The sequence below is a fragment of the Danaus plexippus genome, chromosome 5 (assembly GCF_018135715.1).
Source record: "Danaus plexippus chromosome 5, MEX_DaPlex, whole genome shotgun sequence".
Lineage (NCBI taxonomy): Eukaryota > Metazoa > Arthropoda > Insecta > Lepidoptera > Nymphalidae > Danaus > Danaus plexippus.
In genome coordinates, this window is record NC_083539.1 from 996,725 (window position 1) to 1,016,660 (window position 19,936).

The following is a 19,936-nucleotide window of genomic DNA, read 5'->3' on the forward strand; positions in this document are numbered from 1 at the left end:
TACAACTGTACTGTAATTTCTAACAGGCCCCTTACACTATCAATGCGTTTTTTCGCTTAATGTTATAAAGTATTGGACCACTTTAGTGCTAAATATGAAACATACTAGTTTGCGAAGAAAATATTGTATAGGTTAACAATCCAATGGAATACTCAGAAAGTGCTTAAAAATTAACAGTATAAGTAAAAATACAGTCATTCATTATTAATGCTATCTTATCTCAACATTTGCTCACACATAATTTAATGAGAACATTAACATATACCTCAGAAATGTTATCGTTATAGCACTATTAATTGTAAGCCAATTATCGAGAAATTGATCTCGACAATCTAGGCTTTGCCAATAATAACCCAATGACTACGACGACAGCTCAGAGTTATAGTCGCTTTAAATCAATATAAATAAACAGTTTACTTATTATTTTCCAGAATATCATTCACGGAAATTTAAAACAGATCAAAACAAAAGCCGACCGCGAAAAATATCGGTAAAGAAACATGATAGCTTTGGGTTGTTACCAAATTACAAAGAAGGTTACTGGGTTTTTCTTTTCAGGGCCCATTATGTAGTATTATTTGTTTAAAATTTCAACTCTAAACTGTAGAGTATGCCTTCTACGTATAATAATTTTAATTATATAAAAATAATTTTAGTTATATGGCTATTACGTTTATTTTTCTGCTGTGAAAATGTCATGTTTCGTATCAAATTTTCAATGAATAAATAAGGCAATGAGGTTTACTCTTTCAACATAACATTCACGGAAAGCCAATTATGTAATGTCATGTATTGTATTCAATACAAAGAAACTCAGCTCTGACCTATTTTAGTTTTTATAAAATGTTATTATAGTCAAAACATTAAACAAAACTCTATCCTGTTTTCTCTGTGCTCTTTCATAATATTAAAATTGCTAATTTACCTTATTATAAAAAACTAAGAATGCCTCGGATTATGAATTCACCAAATTCCCATATCGGTGTAATAAATTTACTATCATCATTACAAATACCTATATAGAATTATAATTAAATTTTTTTGAATTTAATGTAAAGGATATCGGTTAATATATTACGTTAAAGTAATGTTTTATTCATGAATTATAAAATATCTAAAACTGTTACGTACCAAGAATGTAAATATGAATCAGCCACTGTTTGCTCTGAACGCAATAAATTCGTAGTCTCGCAAATGAACTTTTTAATCACATTGCCATCGAATACACTCCATATTCATTCTCAGTTGAAACAAAAACCGATGCGTTGGATGTGTATGAAATATTTTTAAAACATTCGTAAATGATAAAAGACACTTTTATTTACTGTTGGTAATAAAAAGTTAAATCATATTAGAAATTATCGATGAACGAACGTATAATGTTTAACCGACTTTCAAAGATTAAAATTTTATAAAATAATTATTTCAGAAATGATTTATTAAATCACCCCGTCCTCCTTCTAAGGTGTCTGACATGTGTATAAACTGTCACTTTGTTCTGTCAGAAGTGACTGTCTGACACGAAACGTGACATTATTTATTACGTCACCCATCTTCTAAGATGGAACATTATTACGTTTGTGTAAATAATATTTTCGTATTTCATATAAATTAAATGACTCCCTAAAATTAATATTATTATAAAACTTTTTAGTATGAGCAATATTTTGTTCATATCAAATTTACTGTCCAAAACTTATCATGGGTTTCATATCTGTATGAACAGACAAAATAAATACACACAATTTGACATATAATTTGTATTAAATCAACAATATTCTTAGTCTTTACATTCTTTGGTATAATTAGCTCATTTAGGTATAATTAACTATTTATAATTCACTTCTTGACCAGAATCGAGTACATCTATGGCGTATCTATATTATATAGACTATAATTATTCTTCATAGCGATAAAATGAAAGGGAAACCATTTGAATTGACCAATCAGATGTTAATAACGATACGAACAATTCAGTTAGATCTCTTGATTTCATTTTCTGTTTTTCGTTCCATTTCACTTTGTCACTTCGACGAAATACATTTGTACACATACGGCGGCTATGCCTATGTATTGTTAGCCCACACAATAATGTGGAGTAGGAGGAGGAATTGGCAAGCGCGAAGTTTGGCTCCGGAACCGGGTGACGTCACTGTAAAAAGAATTCAATAAAATTTATGATCAATGCTACATGCAACCGAGTTTACAATGTCAACTAGGTTTGCAGGCACAATAAGTATTGAGGCTTTCGGTATGCAAAAATAAATTAATGTTCGCACACGAAATGAGAAAGGTTTAAACAAATACGTCCTTCGAATATAATTAATTACTATGATAAAGCAAACCAAATGCGAGCGACACCAATTATTGGAAATTTCATTTTCCAATATGGTGATATTTATCACATATGCTAGAAAACAATTCTATCTAAATACATTTCAAATAGGTTCATTACCGTAACAAAATTTCATCAATAATTCACCACATATATTAACAACTAAAATAAGCATACAAACCAACAGTAAATTTTATCATAACAATCACTTTTCTGTCTTAACAAAGTGACACACGTCAAAGCTGAAAGTTGTTTCCCAACAATCATTCTCTGTGCTCAGAGGAAATTGTCTTCGCTAATGAGGCGTAGAGCAATAATTTACCCTCTCAATGACCTCTTTGGTAACAGTAATATCATTATTATGACTTCCTGTTCATTGCTACGCTATTTCGATACATATTCTAAGAGCTTTAGGCGTACTTCATAACATATACTTTGTACAATTACTTTCTTCCTTAGTAATTACATGTTCGAATGTAATTTTTCTAACAAAGTTTCTATTCCTTTCGTTTTAAAACAAAACACTATCAGTAATATTTATCGTGGGCATATATTGAAATATTTTGTTCGAACTGCTGCCGTTATGTATTCACGTTAAATATATAGACATTAAAGTACACACAGTTTTATTATTTTAACAGTTTAAAACAAAAGGCTGTATTAATATTAAAGATAACGTCACTCACACTGCCTCATTTAAATTCATTTGGCACATATAAAATATTAAATTCATATTCAACTGTTCTTTGTTTTTACAATTAACGTTTATATATAGGTCAACCCAGGATTTCTTGAACACGGCGATTGTAATTATGGTTTTCATTTAAAACTTTAATACCTCTAAGTACTTCGGGTCTCTGTTGAAATTAAACAATAGTAATATTAAAGTTACTGCTTTTGACTAGAGTCTTTTACGGCCTTGATTCTTAGCGTTATAATTCCAATTTGAATATGAAATGTGCTTGGGATTAAAGTGAATTGTAAAATATAATTCTGTCATGTAAGAGGGAAGGGGTTTGGAACAGCGTAATAAAATTTATATTCAGTCAGGAATCATGACGTTCGTGTTAATTGTAACCCATTGAAAACGAAAAACGAACTGGAATCGATTGATACACTAATTAAAACTAACTATCCATGTTAGCTTTGTGTTTGATTAAGAGTCGTTTTACAGCGCGAGTTAATAATAGAATTTATATCAAACAAATGTTATATAAGGTAATTAGGTTGGATAGTTTGGTGTATTTATCTTCACATAGTGATAGTTTTTAATAGTAACGTTTTAGATTACCATAAATTAGTGATGTTACCATTTTCATTACAATGGTTATGAATTAAGATTAAAAAATCTTTTACAACCTACCCACTTATAACGTCAATATGGAATTGGTATGATATTAAAGTTTGCCTCGTGATAAAAGTAATAGTTCTTGTGTTGATAGTTAAAATAAATCACATCAAGTTATGTAATTGTAATTTTTATCCAAACTTATATTGAAGATAAAATTTTAATGTCAACTGACGTCATTCATTTTTCAAGTTATTCTCAGCAAGCCTTATCGTTTTATACCCATACTCTAGAAATGTATTAAAAATAATTACTCCGCTTATAGTCTTAGACATGCCGCCATGTTGGATTAATATTGACGGTATATTTTTTTCAGAATTGATTTGCAAAATTTAACACTAACAAATTACATAACCAGCAAATTAAATAAAAGTTAGTAAAAAATTAAGGCATTTCATTTTTTATCGCCATGATATGATCTCCATTTATAATCAACAGTTATTACAAAGACAAACCTCTTTCAATTTTTGGGTCACTGTTGGCAGAATATAGCGCAACTGCCGAATTGTCTCTATACAGGTCGGAGACTTTTGCTTCGCAACGAAGTATTGGCGCTCCCCTCTCATAGTGGGCCGGCCACAACTGGATTTGAACATACAGTTCTGACCAGAAAAGCCCATCCGGTGCCGGCTGGACTTGATGCATCCCTGGTGTAACCTGAGGACGAATGTTTTGTGAGAATAACTTGGGAATTCTCTTCTACGCAACGAAATTAGTCACTGTTTATTTTTGTTTACAATATAATTGATTTGAGTATTGTTCAAAATTAAACAACTGCAAGGTCTATTTAAATTATAACAAATAAGATACAAATATAAAATGTAGGATAGAACAAAATTTAATAAGCATTTTTTTTAAACTCAGAGTTCTAAATCTCAAATTGAATTAAATATTATTTGTGAATAATTTAAAATACATTTCTAATAAAATGTTAACAGGAATCCTTTTTAAGCCATCTACAAAAGCTTAACATGAAAAAAATCTATTGTTAAAGTAGGTTATTACTCTCATCTTCTTTGAATTATTTACTTTGCTGTGCTTTTAATTTTATAAACTCCTATTAATATTATATAAATATACATCATAATTCCTTCTTTTGAATTCATTTTGAATTCGAATTTCAAATATTAAATTTAACTAAGACCATTAAATGCCATTTGAATATATTTCAGATGTTTCCTAATACTTTAATTACCATTTAAATTATTTGATTATAAATAAATTATTCCGAGGAAATGAAAAAAAAAATTATTTCCATCTACGCTAAGTATAATAACAGCTTAAAGCCAAATCGTTTATCGAGGCATGACACCATTAATCTAGATATCGGATACACATCCTAATTTACTTGAGGAATGCTAACTATTCTAGAGAGTGAAAGATGAACATGGGTGACCGTTGATCAATTGTAAAATAAATTATTTTAATGCAAAATATTAAATAAGTACGTAATAATAGAAAGCTAAGTAAACGAATGAAAGAAAGTTAAGTGCGTTGAAGAAATCAAAGCAAAAATGTAAGCTTATCAATAAACTATATATAACTATACATCCTGGCTTATGAAATTAAATTATTAATAAGTGATGAGATCTAAGATTTTCGCGAGTATTCATTTAAATGAAACTAGTATTATTCGGATTTACTACGCGGATTTTATTATTTAAAAACTACATAATCCCGACGTTTCGGTTACTTTGCAGCAACCGTGATCACGGGCAGACGAGGTGTGAATGTCTGTCAGTTTGTCCTTGTTATTTAATAACCGAAACGTCGGGATTATGTAGTTTTTAAATAATAAAATCCGCGTAGTAAATCCGAATAATACTAGTTTCATTTATTAATAAGTGCATTAAATTAAAAGAATGTCTTAATTAATACAAAAGACAGCTGGCATTTATTCAATCTGCGATACTATAAAGAATACTATTAAGAAAAATAATTAAATCCTAAGTTGACAGCACTTTAAGGCTTTTAGGTCGGCAGAGTTAGTATTTTTTAGATGCATAGTAACAAAGAGCACGTTTAAATACAATGATTGATTGAAAATTTAAATGTTTTCCTTGGTTTTCAATAATAAAATTTTCTCATTAATTCGAAGGTTTAGATAAAAATATAAAAAAAATTACTTTAAGTAATCTTTTACCTATATGAATGTTTTGACAATATTATGAGAGGCTTTGCTTTTTCTTTTGTATTATAAAGATATTTAAATATTATTGGGAGAGTGAGCTATAAATTAACATTAAAGTTGTACGTATAATAAGTTTATCTTAACATCTTATCTTAAACTTGCTAACTATCTTAAAAATTATTAAATTTTGTAGCTAGGTTCGGAATAAACACCGTTTTAAGCGCTCAAAGACACGCGGACGTTAAGCTGTTAACGATGTTGCAGAAAGTTGATAACAAGAACAGAAAATATTTTCCTTTCATTTAACATATGAAATATCATGAAGAGAAAAACTTTATTGTCATAATAATAATAAAATGAAAATTTTATATTTCTAGTTAAAGTAGAAGATATGAAATATTGTGATATATTATATATTTGGTTTGGTTAAATATAGGGTAATATTGTTAAACAACAGCACCGCAATCTAGTGTTCATCATCGTATCCAAAGCAATCCAACGGATCTACATTCAAAGTGAGTAATGTGGTACCCAGTGCTGCATTGCGGTTTGCACTCATTAACTCAGACTCAGGATAAGACTAAATTGAAGAAAGGCATTTATGGTGTTATTAATATATTTACTTTTAGCTAATATTTAAATGGAATCTACACTTTGCGTATGATTGCAAACTGAAATTAGTCCACTGTAGGTTTGGCGTTTGGCTTTAAAAATCTATTCTCGATGATGAATATACGCATTATATGGTTTTGATGAAATTATTACCTCTTTACTATATTCATGTTTTTTAACTTTTATTTCACATGTGGACCGATAAAACTTATTTAATTATTTTAATTTGTTTATTTTAAAACGTTTCTTGGGCTAACAAGCTCACTGAATCCTCTCTGTTGGTAAAGTTCTGACTTAGTTCAACGTTATACATCAAAGTTAAACAGCTAATTAGATATCATTTAGTATCCGAGCTGGGTTTAACTGAAGCAGATTGGAATGATGTATGAAGCTGCAATGTAGACTTACCTTTGACTTGAAAATTTTAACATGTTTAACATGTTTAACATGTTTCTAAGTTTTTTGTGCATAATTTAAGTTTGTTATTTAAATAAGTATTCGATATATGATTAAAATTTTTAGAATTGGCGCAATCCTATCTGTAAAGTATCATATTGATTGTTAATCAGTGGGATGGCTGCAGGAAGCATATACCAAAACGTAGTTTGGCGGTCCTCGTTGCCTTCTGTGGTTACATAATTCTACTGAAGTTTTTAGATATAACGGTATATAAAGGTAGTATTGATGCTCGTTTCGAATCACACCGTGTCACGTTAAAGTAAATGTTTGATTATCCTCTGAAGTATGTTTGATTTTTGTGTACTAAGAGAAAACATAAAAATCTAATTTTGCATTGCCTTGACTTGTTGATTATCTCATTTAAATGAAACCAATATTTTTCGGATATACTACTCTTGCTTTATTTTTGGTTAAAACTACATACTCCCGACGTTTCGGTTCCTTTTCAGCAACCGTGATCACCGACAGATGAGATGTGAACGTCTGCCCATAGTATATTCGAAAAATATTCGTTTCATTTATATGAATAAAACTCGCGAAAGTCTTAGATCTCATTGGGGATTATCTTTTTGTAAGTTATTTTAAGGAAAAATATTTTTATACAAAATACATTTCGAGCACACTAACCTTTAAACATAGTTGAACAATATGAGTTTTTGTACAAATAATATCTTAATGTTACATTTTAAAATTAAAATACGGAACCTTGAGAAAATAAACATTTTATAATTTTGAAATAGAAAGAACTCGGTTTTAATTAAAATGTAAAGAATTAAATCGTTTAGAATAAAATCAAAACAACAGTGGTCGCCTCACAGAGAGAAAGCTAACAGCTAACAGTCGCCATAAGTTTAATACAAAGTCAGCTGTTTACTTCAAGACGACCGCGGAATGAACGGGCAATACCATTGTTCCTCTTTTAATTTCCAACGGAATTGTCAACAAATGTGTGGAAGTGTCGCTGCGAAACAGTCGGTTACAAATTCTAACAAGAACAATAAGCAAACTTGAGACCAGAACGTAAATACCGTAGCAGCAAAATATTCTAAGGAACCATCTTCAGACGCATTAAAACTTACACACCTAGAAAACTATTCGCTTTTACCATGAATAAAGTGTTAATTAAATGTTGATGCTGTAAGAAGTTATAGTAAATGAGTTTCTAAAGTAAATTGGATTTGTGCGAAATTATGCAATCTCTTTAAGAGGAAAACTTTGAATTGACAGCATCAAACAGTAAGTTTTTGATTGGGATTAATGATTTGCACAAAGTGTAATATTACATTTAAAAAAACCCATGATTTTAGAAAATTTCACAGAAAGCTTTCCATTTAAACAAAATAATAAGTAAGAAATGAAGTGTTTTTTAAATTCTACTTTATTTTATGTAAGGTTTTAAAGTATAGTAATGTTCAACTACCTCCTTAAATTTAAATTGAAATATATATAAAAAAATTAACACTGAGTTCGAATCACTGACTTCGGGATTATAGCGTTCGAGTAGATTAACTGACTGTGACTTAACTGACTTGATTCTGATAAATGATTGAGCATCTTATAAATTTAACCGTCATATTAGAACGGACAGAAAACTTTATATAGTATATTTACCGGTAGGTCATTGATGTAGAAGGTAAGCTCGGAAGGCGGGCGACTCGGTCCTGAGGAACAGTTGCCTCGCAGGACGTCCCCTGGCATGTAGTAATGCTGGCTCGTCAGGATAGATGGTGAAGTTGCTGGTAAGACTAACAGACGAATAAACCATTAAAACAATATTAATTAATAAAACATCACAAACGATTGAAATAACAAGAAAAAAGTTAGCTTCATAATTATTTTTTTGATGATTTCCGCTATTTGAAAGCAAAAATTAAAACCAATTTATTTTAGATCCAGAAAACCGATGTTTGCGAAATAAAAAAACACAAAAACTTGCTTATTATTTTTATTATTTCATACAATTATTTATGTTAATTATTTCAAGCCATCTTACCGACAACGTCCATTGTATTAGATACGATGGAGGTCGCAAAAGAAGGTGCATCCGCTGTAACCTCACAGCTAAAGTTTCCCGACAGACCAAAACTCACTCGGGTTAGCACAACTTGGCTCTGATTGGATCTCGCCAGCTAAAGTTAACAAAGAATGCATATATTAAAACTTTTCATTAAATTATCACAGACTGAACAATTAAGATTTGAAAACATCAAAGGTGATTGTAATATAATAATAATTTGATGTTCTTACATGCAATTACTATTACACTGTTAAAATCTATACAACAAAATTTATATTCGTATCAAAATATATTACATTTTTATCAAATATTCATATTCTTTGAATATTTTGTATGAGTACTACTGCCTACATCATTTCCTCCTAAAATCCCAAGCCGTTAGTTCTTTTTAGGTAAAATTCTGGTAAAATCCTTACTCAGTGTACGACCTCACACGGTCAATAGGGCAGAAATGTATCATAAAGAGCAGATGTGAGTTCCATACTCGGCTGAAATTAATGAGGAGACCTTTGCTTTATCTTTAATGGCCCTTTATGACCTTGTGTAGGCGGTTTAATATTAGAAATTTATTTTTATGTAAGAAATAAATAAATTTATTATCCTATTAATTTCTAAAATATATTTCGATTTAATTTTTTAAAAAGTGTGTTTATATACTATAATAACAATAGATTATATGTAATAATCATTAAAGCATTGATTTATGTGTTCTCCGTACAATTGTTATACAAATTTTATTAATAATCTGTTCTATCTTACTAATAAATAATAAAAAAATTGTTGTAGCTATTAATTTTTAAATTTATATCACATTTTAGCTCGCTGCCTCTTTAAGATTTAATCCAATTATGTGCAATTAACTCGTCGCCATCCCAGAAAAGGTTAAATTAAAAATCCAAATTATATTTTCCTCATAATGAAGGCGAATTTTTTATATCCTGCTCCTTACTTCTAAAGATTCGTAGCATTACAGCAATTATAAAAATACGATCTTGCGTGAATCGAGAACGAGTTCGCGTGCTTTCAAAATACCAAATGAGAGTTTTATGAGAACAAAACTGTATTTTCACGTCTGATGGCTGGCAGATGTTCATAAATTTAATCCCTTACTGCTTTTATTTCATAATCGCCTCAATAACCTTTCGGGCTCGTTTCCTCTATTGTTAAACTCTGCTGGATCTGGCTGATTGGAAAGAAATATGACATCCTGAATCGTAATGGTTAACTTATTTTAAATAGATTTTGAGAAATTTCTTAATTACATTTTAAAATATAATCATTCAATAGAAGGAAAGTAAAAAAGGAATGCTTCCATTATAAGGTGTTTACAAAAATAATTGCATTTTAGAAATCAGACATTATAAAGAAGATATATTTTTATGAAATAGAAACAAAGGACAAATTTGTGTTGTAAGAAATTTTAACTCGAAGTAAAATTATAACCATTTTAATATATGTATAACGTACGTCTACATAAAGTAAAGCAATTAACTGTCTGAAAATCCAATATTAATCAAATACTTACCTTATTTAAATTAATAATTTAATGTTTAATTTTGATATTTTTAACCGTGTGGAGGTTTTTTACTAATAAATAAAATAAACAAATAACAGTCATGTCATTTAAGTTACAGATTTGCTTAGGAAACGTCAGGTAAAGTAAGCATATTGTATAGTAATTCATAGCATTTCTAAGCTTTATTTCAATTGAATATATTTCAATTAGATGTAAACCAAGAAATTGTTCACTCTATCATTTCTAGCTCAACTATCAATAAATTCATTAAGCTAGAGTATTCAATGATTTGCATATAAACAATGTTTGAATGGTTCTGAATCTTAGCAGAGGGTTTGAATAAATTTAAGTGTATCATAATATCTGAATCGGAATTTCAATTAATTGCTTAAACCAAAATGTCAGTGCAACAAAGGAGCTTAACAAAACAATTACGGTCTATTACTGTATAGCGTTCAAACGCGTTGGAGCGAATATGCTTTGTGTATCTTGGACGTTTCAGACAACAAGCAGTGGAGAGAGAGCGGAAACTAAATATCTTAAAGTTTACGAGACAGGACCTTAGACTTTATTTAAAGTATAGAAAATTATTATGAATTTTCTTTGCTGAAATTAAAGTTTTGTTGGTTTAAAAAAAAAATGTACGTATAAGATACGGTAGGGACCAAGGAATTATAATACATCTTAAATTTAATTAAAAAAAATCTTGTCTCAACATTACGTTAATAAAATGAATTCAGCAACGATTTGTAATATTGAATATCATTTATCAAAATTAACCTAAATTAAAGAACTTGGTGTATGTGAAATATTTTAAAGTATGTCACTTGCAAAATGATAAATGATCACATCAAGTTAATATTCAAACAGGAAATATTTTCCACTTTACTATTGTAACGGAAAAACACAGCTTGTTTTTAACTACCTCCCAGTTTTTGCAGGCTTATAACACTTTAAAGAGTGAGCAAATTATAATTATAATTTTATCCACAAAATAAATTTTGTTGAATATTTTCTTAGTACAATAATAGTTCATAATAGCAATAACTGTCATGATTCTTTTGACAGTATCATAATAACAATCTTATTCATAACTGTCTAATGTCTAGAGTATATTCTCGTAAGATCTAAATGTGTCATCAAGAGAGATTTAGTTGGATTTTGTGTGACATGCTGTGACAGTATTTTGTGTTCTATTAGTAATACATTGTCCTGTTTTTGATAAATCGTTATTTATATATCATTATATATTGTAAGAGTAACTATATTATACAACAATATTTTATAAGTAGATTTGTTAACCGACTACAAAAAGGAGGAGTTTTCTCAATTCGACCCTATATAGGCTTTTTTTTATGTTTGTTCGAGGATAAAGGAAACCAGGGTCTGATGTTGGTAGACCAGAGAAATCGGGGGACTATCAAAAATTTTAGGGGCAACTAGGACGTTTATAAGTTCTTCATTAAGTACTTTAAATCGCTACCACTTGATGAAGGTCTGGGGTAGATCTGAGTATGGAGATGAGAGACGGTCGAGGGAACTCTTCAACGATTAATAGGAAATACTTTGTGTTTCAGTATCATTAATTTGTATTGATAAAAACTTTACAGATAAATAGACGGTGACTGATAGTCAGTCATTAGGGGTCTGATGATGAAGACGAAGGATAGTGCAGAGAACTCTTTAACGGTTTACGGTAGTTACCTTATACGGTAGGACTTAATTCATTTATATTGATGAGAACTTTGCACATATATGTATTATAATGAAGGTCTGCAGTATAGCTATCAAAGTAAAACGTTTTTTCATTGGGTTAAATAGAAAATAATATTAATAAATTATTTTATAATTCTGAAGTCGGTGCTATGTAAAACAATAACTGCGTAGAGATATTAGATACCTATTATAATCTTTATAACAACTGACTAAAATATTAGTAGGTAATTATCACGAAATGTCTGTTCTTTGGTGATTATCAGTACTCAGCGGCCACGCACTAGCAAAACTACGCCTCCCGTCCCGGAGCGGAGGCCTGCTTGAGTGAGCGACCCGAACGCGGGTAGACGCGTGAGGGCAAACGTCGTTGATGGTTGTGTCTAAATGCGCAATTTTCGTTCTCGCTATATCGTTATTTTTTCAGATTTTCGTTAAATTAGGTTCCATTCGCAAGGTTAGGTTAAATATTCGTATAACAAATTCAAGTGTTCAAGTGATTTTACCTATTTATTAATTATTTCTTTTAATTTATCCATTTCATTTTTGTAATTTCTGTTGTTTTATTTTTTATGTCATATTCCATTTGTTATGTAAATACTAGTGTTGTTTCATAATACATGACTAGTAGTTCTTAAGGCAGTACTTAGGTACATTATATTTAAAAGTTAGTTTGATAATTAGTAGGTAATGATTAATATACATGTATTTCTCTAATATTGTTGGTGTTTTGTTTAATATATTCAGTATGCTTTAATTAATACATTCAATTATTATTGTGTGTACAGTAATTTGATATTGTAGTAAGGTTGTTGTAGCATTTACTTGGCACCGAAGTCAAAATTATAAAATATTTATTTAATATTATTTTCTATTTAACGAAATGAAAATAGGTATTACTTTTTACAAACTAAATTTATTTTTCGCTTTTTAGTTCACTGTTTAAAGTCGGTTTTTTTTTGTCCAAAATTATTATAATTTGGTTTTCCATTCGTCTATCAAAGACCGCAATTAAAAAACGATGTATCGAGCTAAAATTTATATCTCCTTTCTTTTTATTTGTCTTCAGCTAGAAAAGCAAAAAGTTCTTACTTGCAATTCAAGCAATGAAAATAACGTTTAGGTATTCAAGTAATTCAAGACATTTATATTTAGGTAAAAAAAGTATGAGGAAGATGTATAACAACATTGTGCTCTCTTATTTTTTTATTTAAGTTTATATATTATAGTACGTACGTCAACATTGATGCCAGCGAATGGAAATATCTTCGTAGCGGGTGTTTCGGTCGGCGAGTATCTATAAAACTCATGTCGCCCTCTGTACCATTTCACAGAATATAGAGGAGCGTCCGTCAACTCGTAAAGACAAGCGAGGATAACATCTGATCCCCGCTGGACTACTGGAGGTGATATTTTTAGTTCAATAGCTCGAAGCCCGCCGATACCTGTTAGAGAAGGAAATTTAAACATTTTTAGGAGCTTTTATTCAAGTAAAAGACTAAGGATGTATTAAACATTCACAGTAATAAAAATTGCAATTTTTTTTTAAATACACATGTCTCATTAGCTTTATTTGTTGAAAAGTCAAGAAACCAAGGAACAGCCATTAATCCTGGAAGACTCGTTTTCAAACTTCACTAAAAGCATTTTAAAGTGAGGTATAAATTTCCGCTAAAACCTTATTTAGGACAAGGTTCTAGTCAAAACTCTTCTTACACCAAGAAACTGCCAGGGTTTAGAATTGCTTTTTTTACCTGAACCTGTCAAATTTTATTATAGAATAATTATTTTTTTAATTTACCTACAATTGTTTAAAATTGTTAAATTACTTTTAGCATTATATTTAAACCTATAAACTAAGTTTGAAAAGGTTTTTATAAGTCAGGTTCTGGTAAATTTCCTTAGAAATCATATTATTTGTTTAATCATACAGAAATCACCAAGCAGAAACTCTAAAAGCTATGACATCCGAAAAAAAAAAACAATTAAATGGAGATTATAAACTTTTGACAATTATCAAATTAGACAGAAGCATTTGTCCACACTGTCATCATGTCCTGAAAATATAATTCAAATAGTGGTATTTTGAGTTGTTTATAATGGTAAAAAAAAGAATATTTGAGTCTAAAATAAAAAAGGCCACCGAAGTGAACAGTGAGTATTGAAAGGTCACTGCTCGTTTACAGTATTGTATCTCATAAAAACCACTTTGCATTTGGCACATTTAAAGCCAAATGTTGTCGGAAAAACAGGAGCAATAAAAATTCGTTTATCGCAAAGTTAAATGAAATGCAAAGAGTAATGTCCCGACCCAAAAAGCCGTCTAGTGTTAAAGATGGAACGATGTATTTTTATACGATTATAGGCTTTACGCGTATTGTTATAGGCACCGCGAAATTTGAAAAACATAAAAGAAATTACCGATAGCGCCTGCGTTAGGGCCGGCAGTATTTTTAATGGAATTCATTAGGTGATATTTCTTTGGATCGCGAAAAGGTGGATTCACTTTGAGTTGTAAATTGGACACCATTTTCACACTTTGTGTTAGTATTATGTAAATTGTGGACTTTCAAAGCAATCCTTCCCATACTGACAAAAGCGTTTTGCTGAATTGATTATTTTATGTCATTGTTTTGCACACTTAAGTAATAAACCCTATTTTGTTTGACATTCTGTTATGTACCTTAAGGTAATTTTGAAGCTTTATTATTAAATAATATAAAATAGTGTGATCTAAATTTCTAAGTCACAAATTTTCAATTAAGAAATTAATAAATAACACATTTTAAATGACGAAATATTAGGATCTGAAAATTTCAAATACATCGTGGTATCATTACGAAGTATTCTCCTATCTGAATCAAAGTCTCGTAAAAATGTCATTACTGCTACGATAAAGGCCGAAATCGCGTGTTCCGAAGGTTAGTGGCTTTATCTGGCTGAAACTGAGCACTTATTCCCAAACTTATTGGCTCCGTACGCAAAACAAAGTCATAAATACAATCCGTACGAAACTTTCAATACAAATATAAGGTCGTATACACAATTATGGGCATTAGAAACGTCGGGAGTTTTCTGTTGGGAATTCATTTAGGTCTATTTTGTGAATTTATTTAAAAATGTTTGTACGTCATTTTTATATTCAAAACTAATAATATATTGTTTTAAATCTATCAATATCATAGTCCTACCGTTAAAGTAGATGTATAAAAAAATGCTCAATATTAATTATATACATATATATATATTAAAATTTTAATAATAATTATTTTATTCAAAAGTTTTAGTTCAATTTAAATCTGATTACTTTCACATATTATTAGAGCCACATAACCTAGCTGATATAACTTGTCAAATGTTGTCTGCAGTTTTAATGGAAATGATCCTTTATTCGGAATAAAGTTGAATTTGTTTATTTCCATTTGCTTCCAGTTTCGAATTGACAAAACGGTTTTCATAAAATGCCCGCAGTGAAATAAAAAAAAAAAAAACAAATTTTAAAATTTTAAATAAAAGTGGTAACAGATTCTTGCGGTTTTTCATTTAACATGTTTCTGACGAATATCAATCACTTTATAGAATACATTTTGAAATTTTATGTTAAAAGGACACGTTTTATTGAAAACTTCATAAAGCGTGATAGCAGTTTGCATTCATCCGTGGTATTTACTTTAGTGATACTTAAAATGTGATTGCAGTATTCCATATCTGTAATGATCGAAATCGTATATGCAAAATGTAAATTTTATATTACCGTTAACTCTTCACTAAATAATATTAAATTATCCATGGATACACAAATAGATTAAATATGTCGGCTTGACTTGCATTAAAATAAGACGACCGGTTACCAGTTCTATCGTAGTTACTGGCACATGTTTAAAAACGTACAAGCCATAGCTATATGTAGTTCCTAAATCGCTCGCACGTCTAATGGAAGCAATTACTAAGAATTGTGTTGGAGGAAGACAACATTTTTTTTTTAAAGATGTATTCCTCAGATAAATAAACCAAATACGGTTAATCTTGTCTAAGCACGCAATTTAGTTGGCGAAAACTTATTTGGTCCAATATTGTTAACATAAATAGATTTGGTACGCCACTTGTTATAAGTGGAATATGGAAGTAAATATTTTTATATATTTATTTAAATAAAACCTTCAAAAAGATCTAAAGTAAGTCGCCAAATATATGTATTTATATTGAATATATTTGTAACTTAATGGATTTCCTTAACTTGAAATTAAAGTGATAACTATTAATACGTAAATTGCCAACTTGAAACTGTAAAAACTGCTAGTGTTCCAAACCTTTTGTATATATATATATATTTTTCAAACTTTTATCATTAATTCATTAACAGTTGACAGTGAAAGAGAGGAGACAGATCACGGGTTGAGTGTCAAAGTAAAACGTAGTATAATTTGATTTGACAGGAATATAATTGAACATTATTTCAAATTACTTATCATTACTTTGTGCATTTAAAATTTGCTCTTAAACTAGCAGATATCTCGTTACGATTTATTGTGCTTACAGAAAATCTCCCAACTATTTTTTAAGCTATATAATATATTAATTTTATAAAATGTGTTACAAAATCACCTCGAATGGTTACTTACAAAAACAAGCCAATATAAACTTTGACAAAGACTGACAGGAATATTCGATCAAGATAGTATTCGTGAAATACTATCGACTAATAATGGAACTTCAACTCTGCAAAGCTACAATTTCTAGTAACTTCCACTAACAACTTTAGGTGTGGTATGAAAGTGTAAGTGTTCTCCATTTGGGAATCGCTCGAGGAAGTTGGAATCAGAATAATTGAAATAGTATCGTCAAAGACATTGTAAAAAAACTGATTATATTTCAAAATGTTTCACTGGAAAGTTAACTGTAACCGACAAATAATTTAACTCGTTTATTATATTTAACAGTCCTGAAATATTCATAAAAAGAATGTCATAAACGTTAGTGGATAATTGTACTTGTGGTTACGGGAAAGTATTACGTAGTTACGATACGATTGCATCTCTATATAAGGGTACTTTGTTCTATTTCTAAGAACTTCGCATTGTAGTATTGTTTGAACCACTTACCTACAACATCGAGCCTAGCGCTGGCGGTGAAATGGGGAAAGGTGTGAGCGTTCTGAATTACTTCGCAACTATAATTACCGCTGAGATTCGCTGTTACACGCATCAGGACGACGTGCGTTTCATTGGAATTTAGTCTCTGAAAAATTATATACCATTAATGTACAATTAAACAATAAAAACCTTTTAATTCTGTATATATATATTAAAACTTATGACTTACTCGCTTTGATTAAATATAAATTAAATAAAGCGATATAAAATACGTATATTCTTAATAATATTAATAAAACAATTTTTATATTTTTTATTTTGCTATGTGTGAATTGCACTGTAAAATTTCTTTTTGGTAGGTACAAAAGATTATTGAAATATTCATGTAGTGAGAAATTCCTTACTTTTTTTTGTATTATTTTTATATATACACCAATCGATAAGGTTGTCAATAATAAAATAAAGAAATTATCTTATTCCAATGTCATTACAAGTGTATGTCTTGGTAATTTCAATAAAGGTAGGTAAAACCTTTTTCTTTCTTTACTTACATCAACCTTAATACCATTTACAGGCGTAACTCGAGTTGTTGGCGATTCTAAAGGCGAATATCTATAAAACTCCTGTGTGCCCCTGTACCATTTCACCGAGTATATTTCACTTTGATGAACCTGATACAGACATGCCATAGTGACATTCCTTCCTCTCTGTACTACCCGAGGCATTACATGTAGTTCCGTGGTACGAAGGCCTCCGGCTTCTGTGAACAATAGATGATTGTGTTTAGTTTATAAACAAGATAAGCGTATAAGATTACATAGCCTGCTTGATAATGTTAGGTAATTACGACCAAGTCTGGCCCAGTGGTGTTATGATTATATTTAATTATGATAATTTTTGAATTATTTAAGGCAAATTGTTAACATGACCTATTTTCTGATTGATAGTTACAGAATATAGAAGTGAAATTTTATTTTCATCTAACTGTAATATGTTACATTGTTAAGTACACTAAAATATCAAACAGTTTATGTACAAAATAGAAATTGAAGTCTCAAATTATTACTTTTTAACATACACGAAACCACCCTTCGGAGATAAAATCAAATTATTCTCTACGGTCAATCTAAGGGAACCTAATTAAGCCTCTTATATTTTTTCGGGTCAAGTTTAATCAAATTCTCAATTATGTATCTTGAAAATTGTTTGCGATATAAAAAAATGTATGTTGAAAATGTTAAAGTTTTATTCGTCCGCTAATTAAATGAGTTCCTTGAAAATAATTAAAATTCTTTTGTATTAATTTGTATCTTAAAGTATTTTTAATATATAAAAATATTTCTTCTTATTTTAAGTGAAGACTTTTTATAGCTCTAGATTATTTGACTAATTAAAGTATAATTTTAAATTAATAAGAGAGAGAAAGTAAAATAAAACTCCAAGAAATCGGAAATTAAGTAAATAACTAAACAAAAGAGTTTAATTATGCAAATATTGAACAAACTTTGAGGATATTGTAAGCAATGCTCAAAGAATCGATTGACGAAGAACGTATAAGATTAGGAAGAAGAGCATTCAAATGTCGAACTAGTTTTTTTGGAATGCTGCCAGTGGAACTTGTTTTAAAAGGTTGATGAGAAGGCTAGCAATTTCCTTTTTGTAGAGGACAACAAACGAACTAAGTAGATTTCAAATAGAAAGTACTGATGAATTGGAGATAAATTTGTGGAATTAGAGTTTTGTAAATGTTACAAAAAATGCAATACATCAAATATATTAGTCCCGGTATTGATAGAAAAAATAAATAATTTCATATAAAGCAAAAGATAACCTCTCAATGGCCAATAGGGCTGTAATAACCATTAGCTTGTTTCAATAATATTTATAGGAAATGGACTCGCTTGTCCAATAGTAATGTTCGTATCGTATTTTTCTTAATTCTTTTGTTAGGAATAAATCATGCGATACAATAAGAGTATTCTGATGTTATATGTATTATATTTATGACATAACAATTGTTCATTTCATTCTCAAAAAGAAAAAGTATGGTTATATTGTATGAGATTTATTTGATTTGTAAATATATTATAAATAAAATATTTGAGGATTTACACATTTTTTGTATCTATCTTTATAACAATGTATCACAAAAAAAGCGAACATAATTATCCCTCTCAATATTATCAACAATGTCGGATGTGAATAGAAAAGTTAGTTTTTGTTTAAAGATGTTGTTTTTTGATATATATTATGTAGCAACATTATTCCTTCTTTCATTTTCATTTCCATGACATGACCTTGTTACTTTAAATGTACTTCAAGTGAAAAGTAATTTTTGGTTTTATATACAGTTATAAAAATAGTATAGGGTTTTACTTCCTTTCTGCTAAGAACTGAAAGAAAGATATTAAATTGCGCACGTGTCAAACAATTATAAGTCTAAAATAAACAATTGGTAATAAGTAAACCCTTATCAGTTTTATGCATTTTGGTCGAAGCCCGAAGGCATTTATCATTGTTTAAGTCATCGTCGGCGTTACCATTTTAATATGAGTGAATTGGAAAGTAATATGTTGCGTTTTATAATAAATTACATACAAAGTTGATTAAGTTTTAATTCCGCATATAGTAGCAATCATATTTTAACTTAATGTACATACGTCTGTATGAGTGTATCTATCTTTGACTTTGAGTTTATACGTACATATAGAT

At 29.5% G+C, this 19,936-nt stretch overlaps 1 protein-coding gene across 2 annotated transcripts in view; it reads right to left on the reverse strand.

Annotated features, from left to right (window-relative positions):
• Positions 1–1,745: 1,745 nt before the first annotated feature.
• LOC116769064 (uncharacterized) overlaps positions 1,746–19,936 on the reverse strand; it is a 123,425-nt gene continuing 105,234 nt past the window's right edge. For both annotated transcript variants that reach the window (XM_061528635.1, XM_032660039.2), the window contains exons 2-8: positions 17,776–17,984; positions 17,234–17,369; positions 13,368–13,576; positions 8,879–9,014; positions 8,497–8,630; positions 4,139–4,340; positions 1,746–2,152 (exon numbers count right to left, since the gene is read on the reverse strand). In XM_061528635.1, coding sequence (XP_061384619.1) covers positions 2,067–2,152; positions 4,139–4,340; positions 8,497–8,630; positions 8,879–9,014; positions 13,368–13,576; positions 17,234–17,369; positions 17,776–17,949 — 1,077 coding nt within the window. In that variant the 5' untranslated portion in view covers positions 17,950–17,984 and the 3' untranslated portion in view covers positions 1,746–2,066. The remainder of the gene's footprint in view (positions 2,153–4,138; positions 4,341–8,496; positions 8,631–8,878; positions 9,015–13,367; positions 13,577–17,233; positions 17,370–17,775; positions 17,985–19,936) is intronic.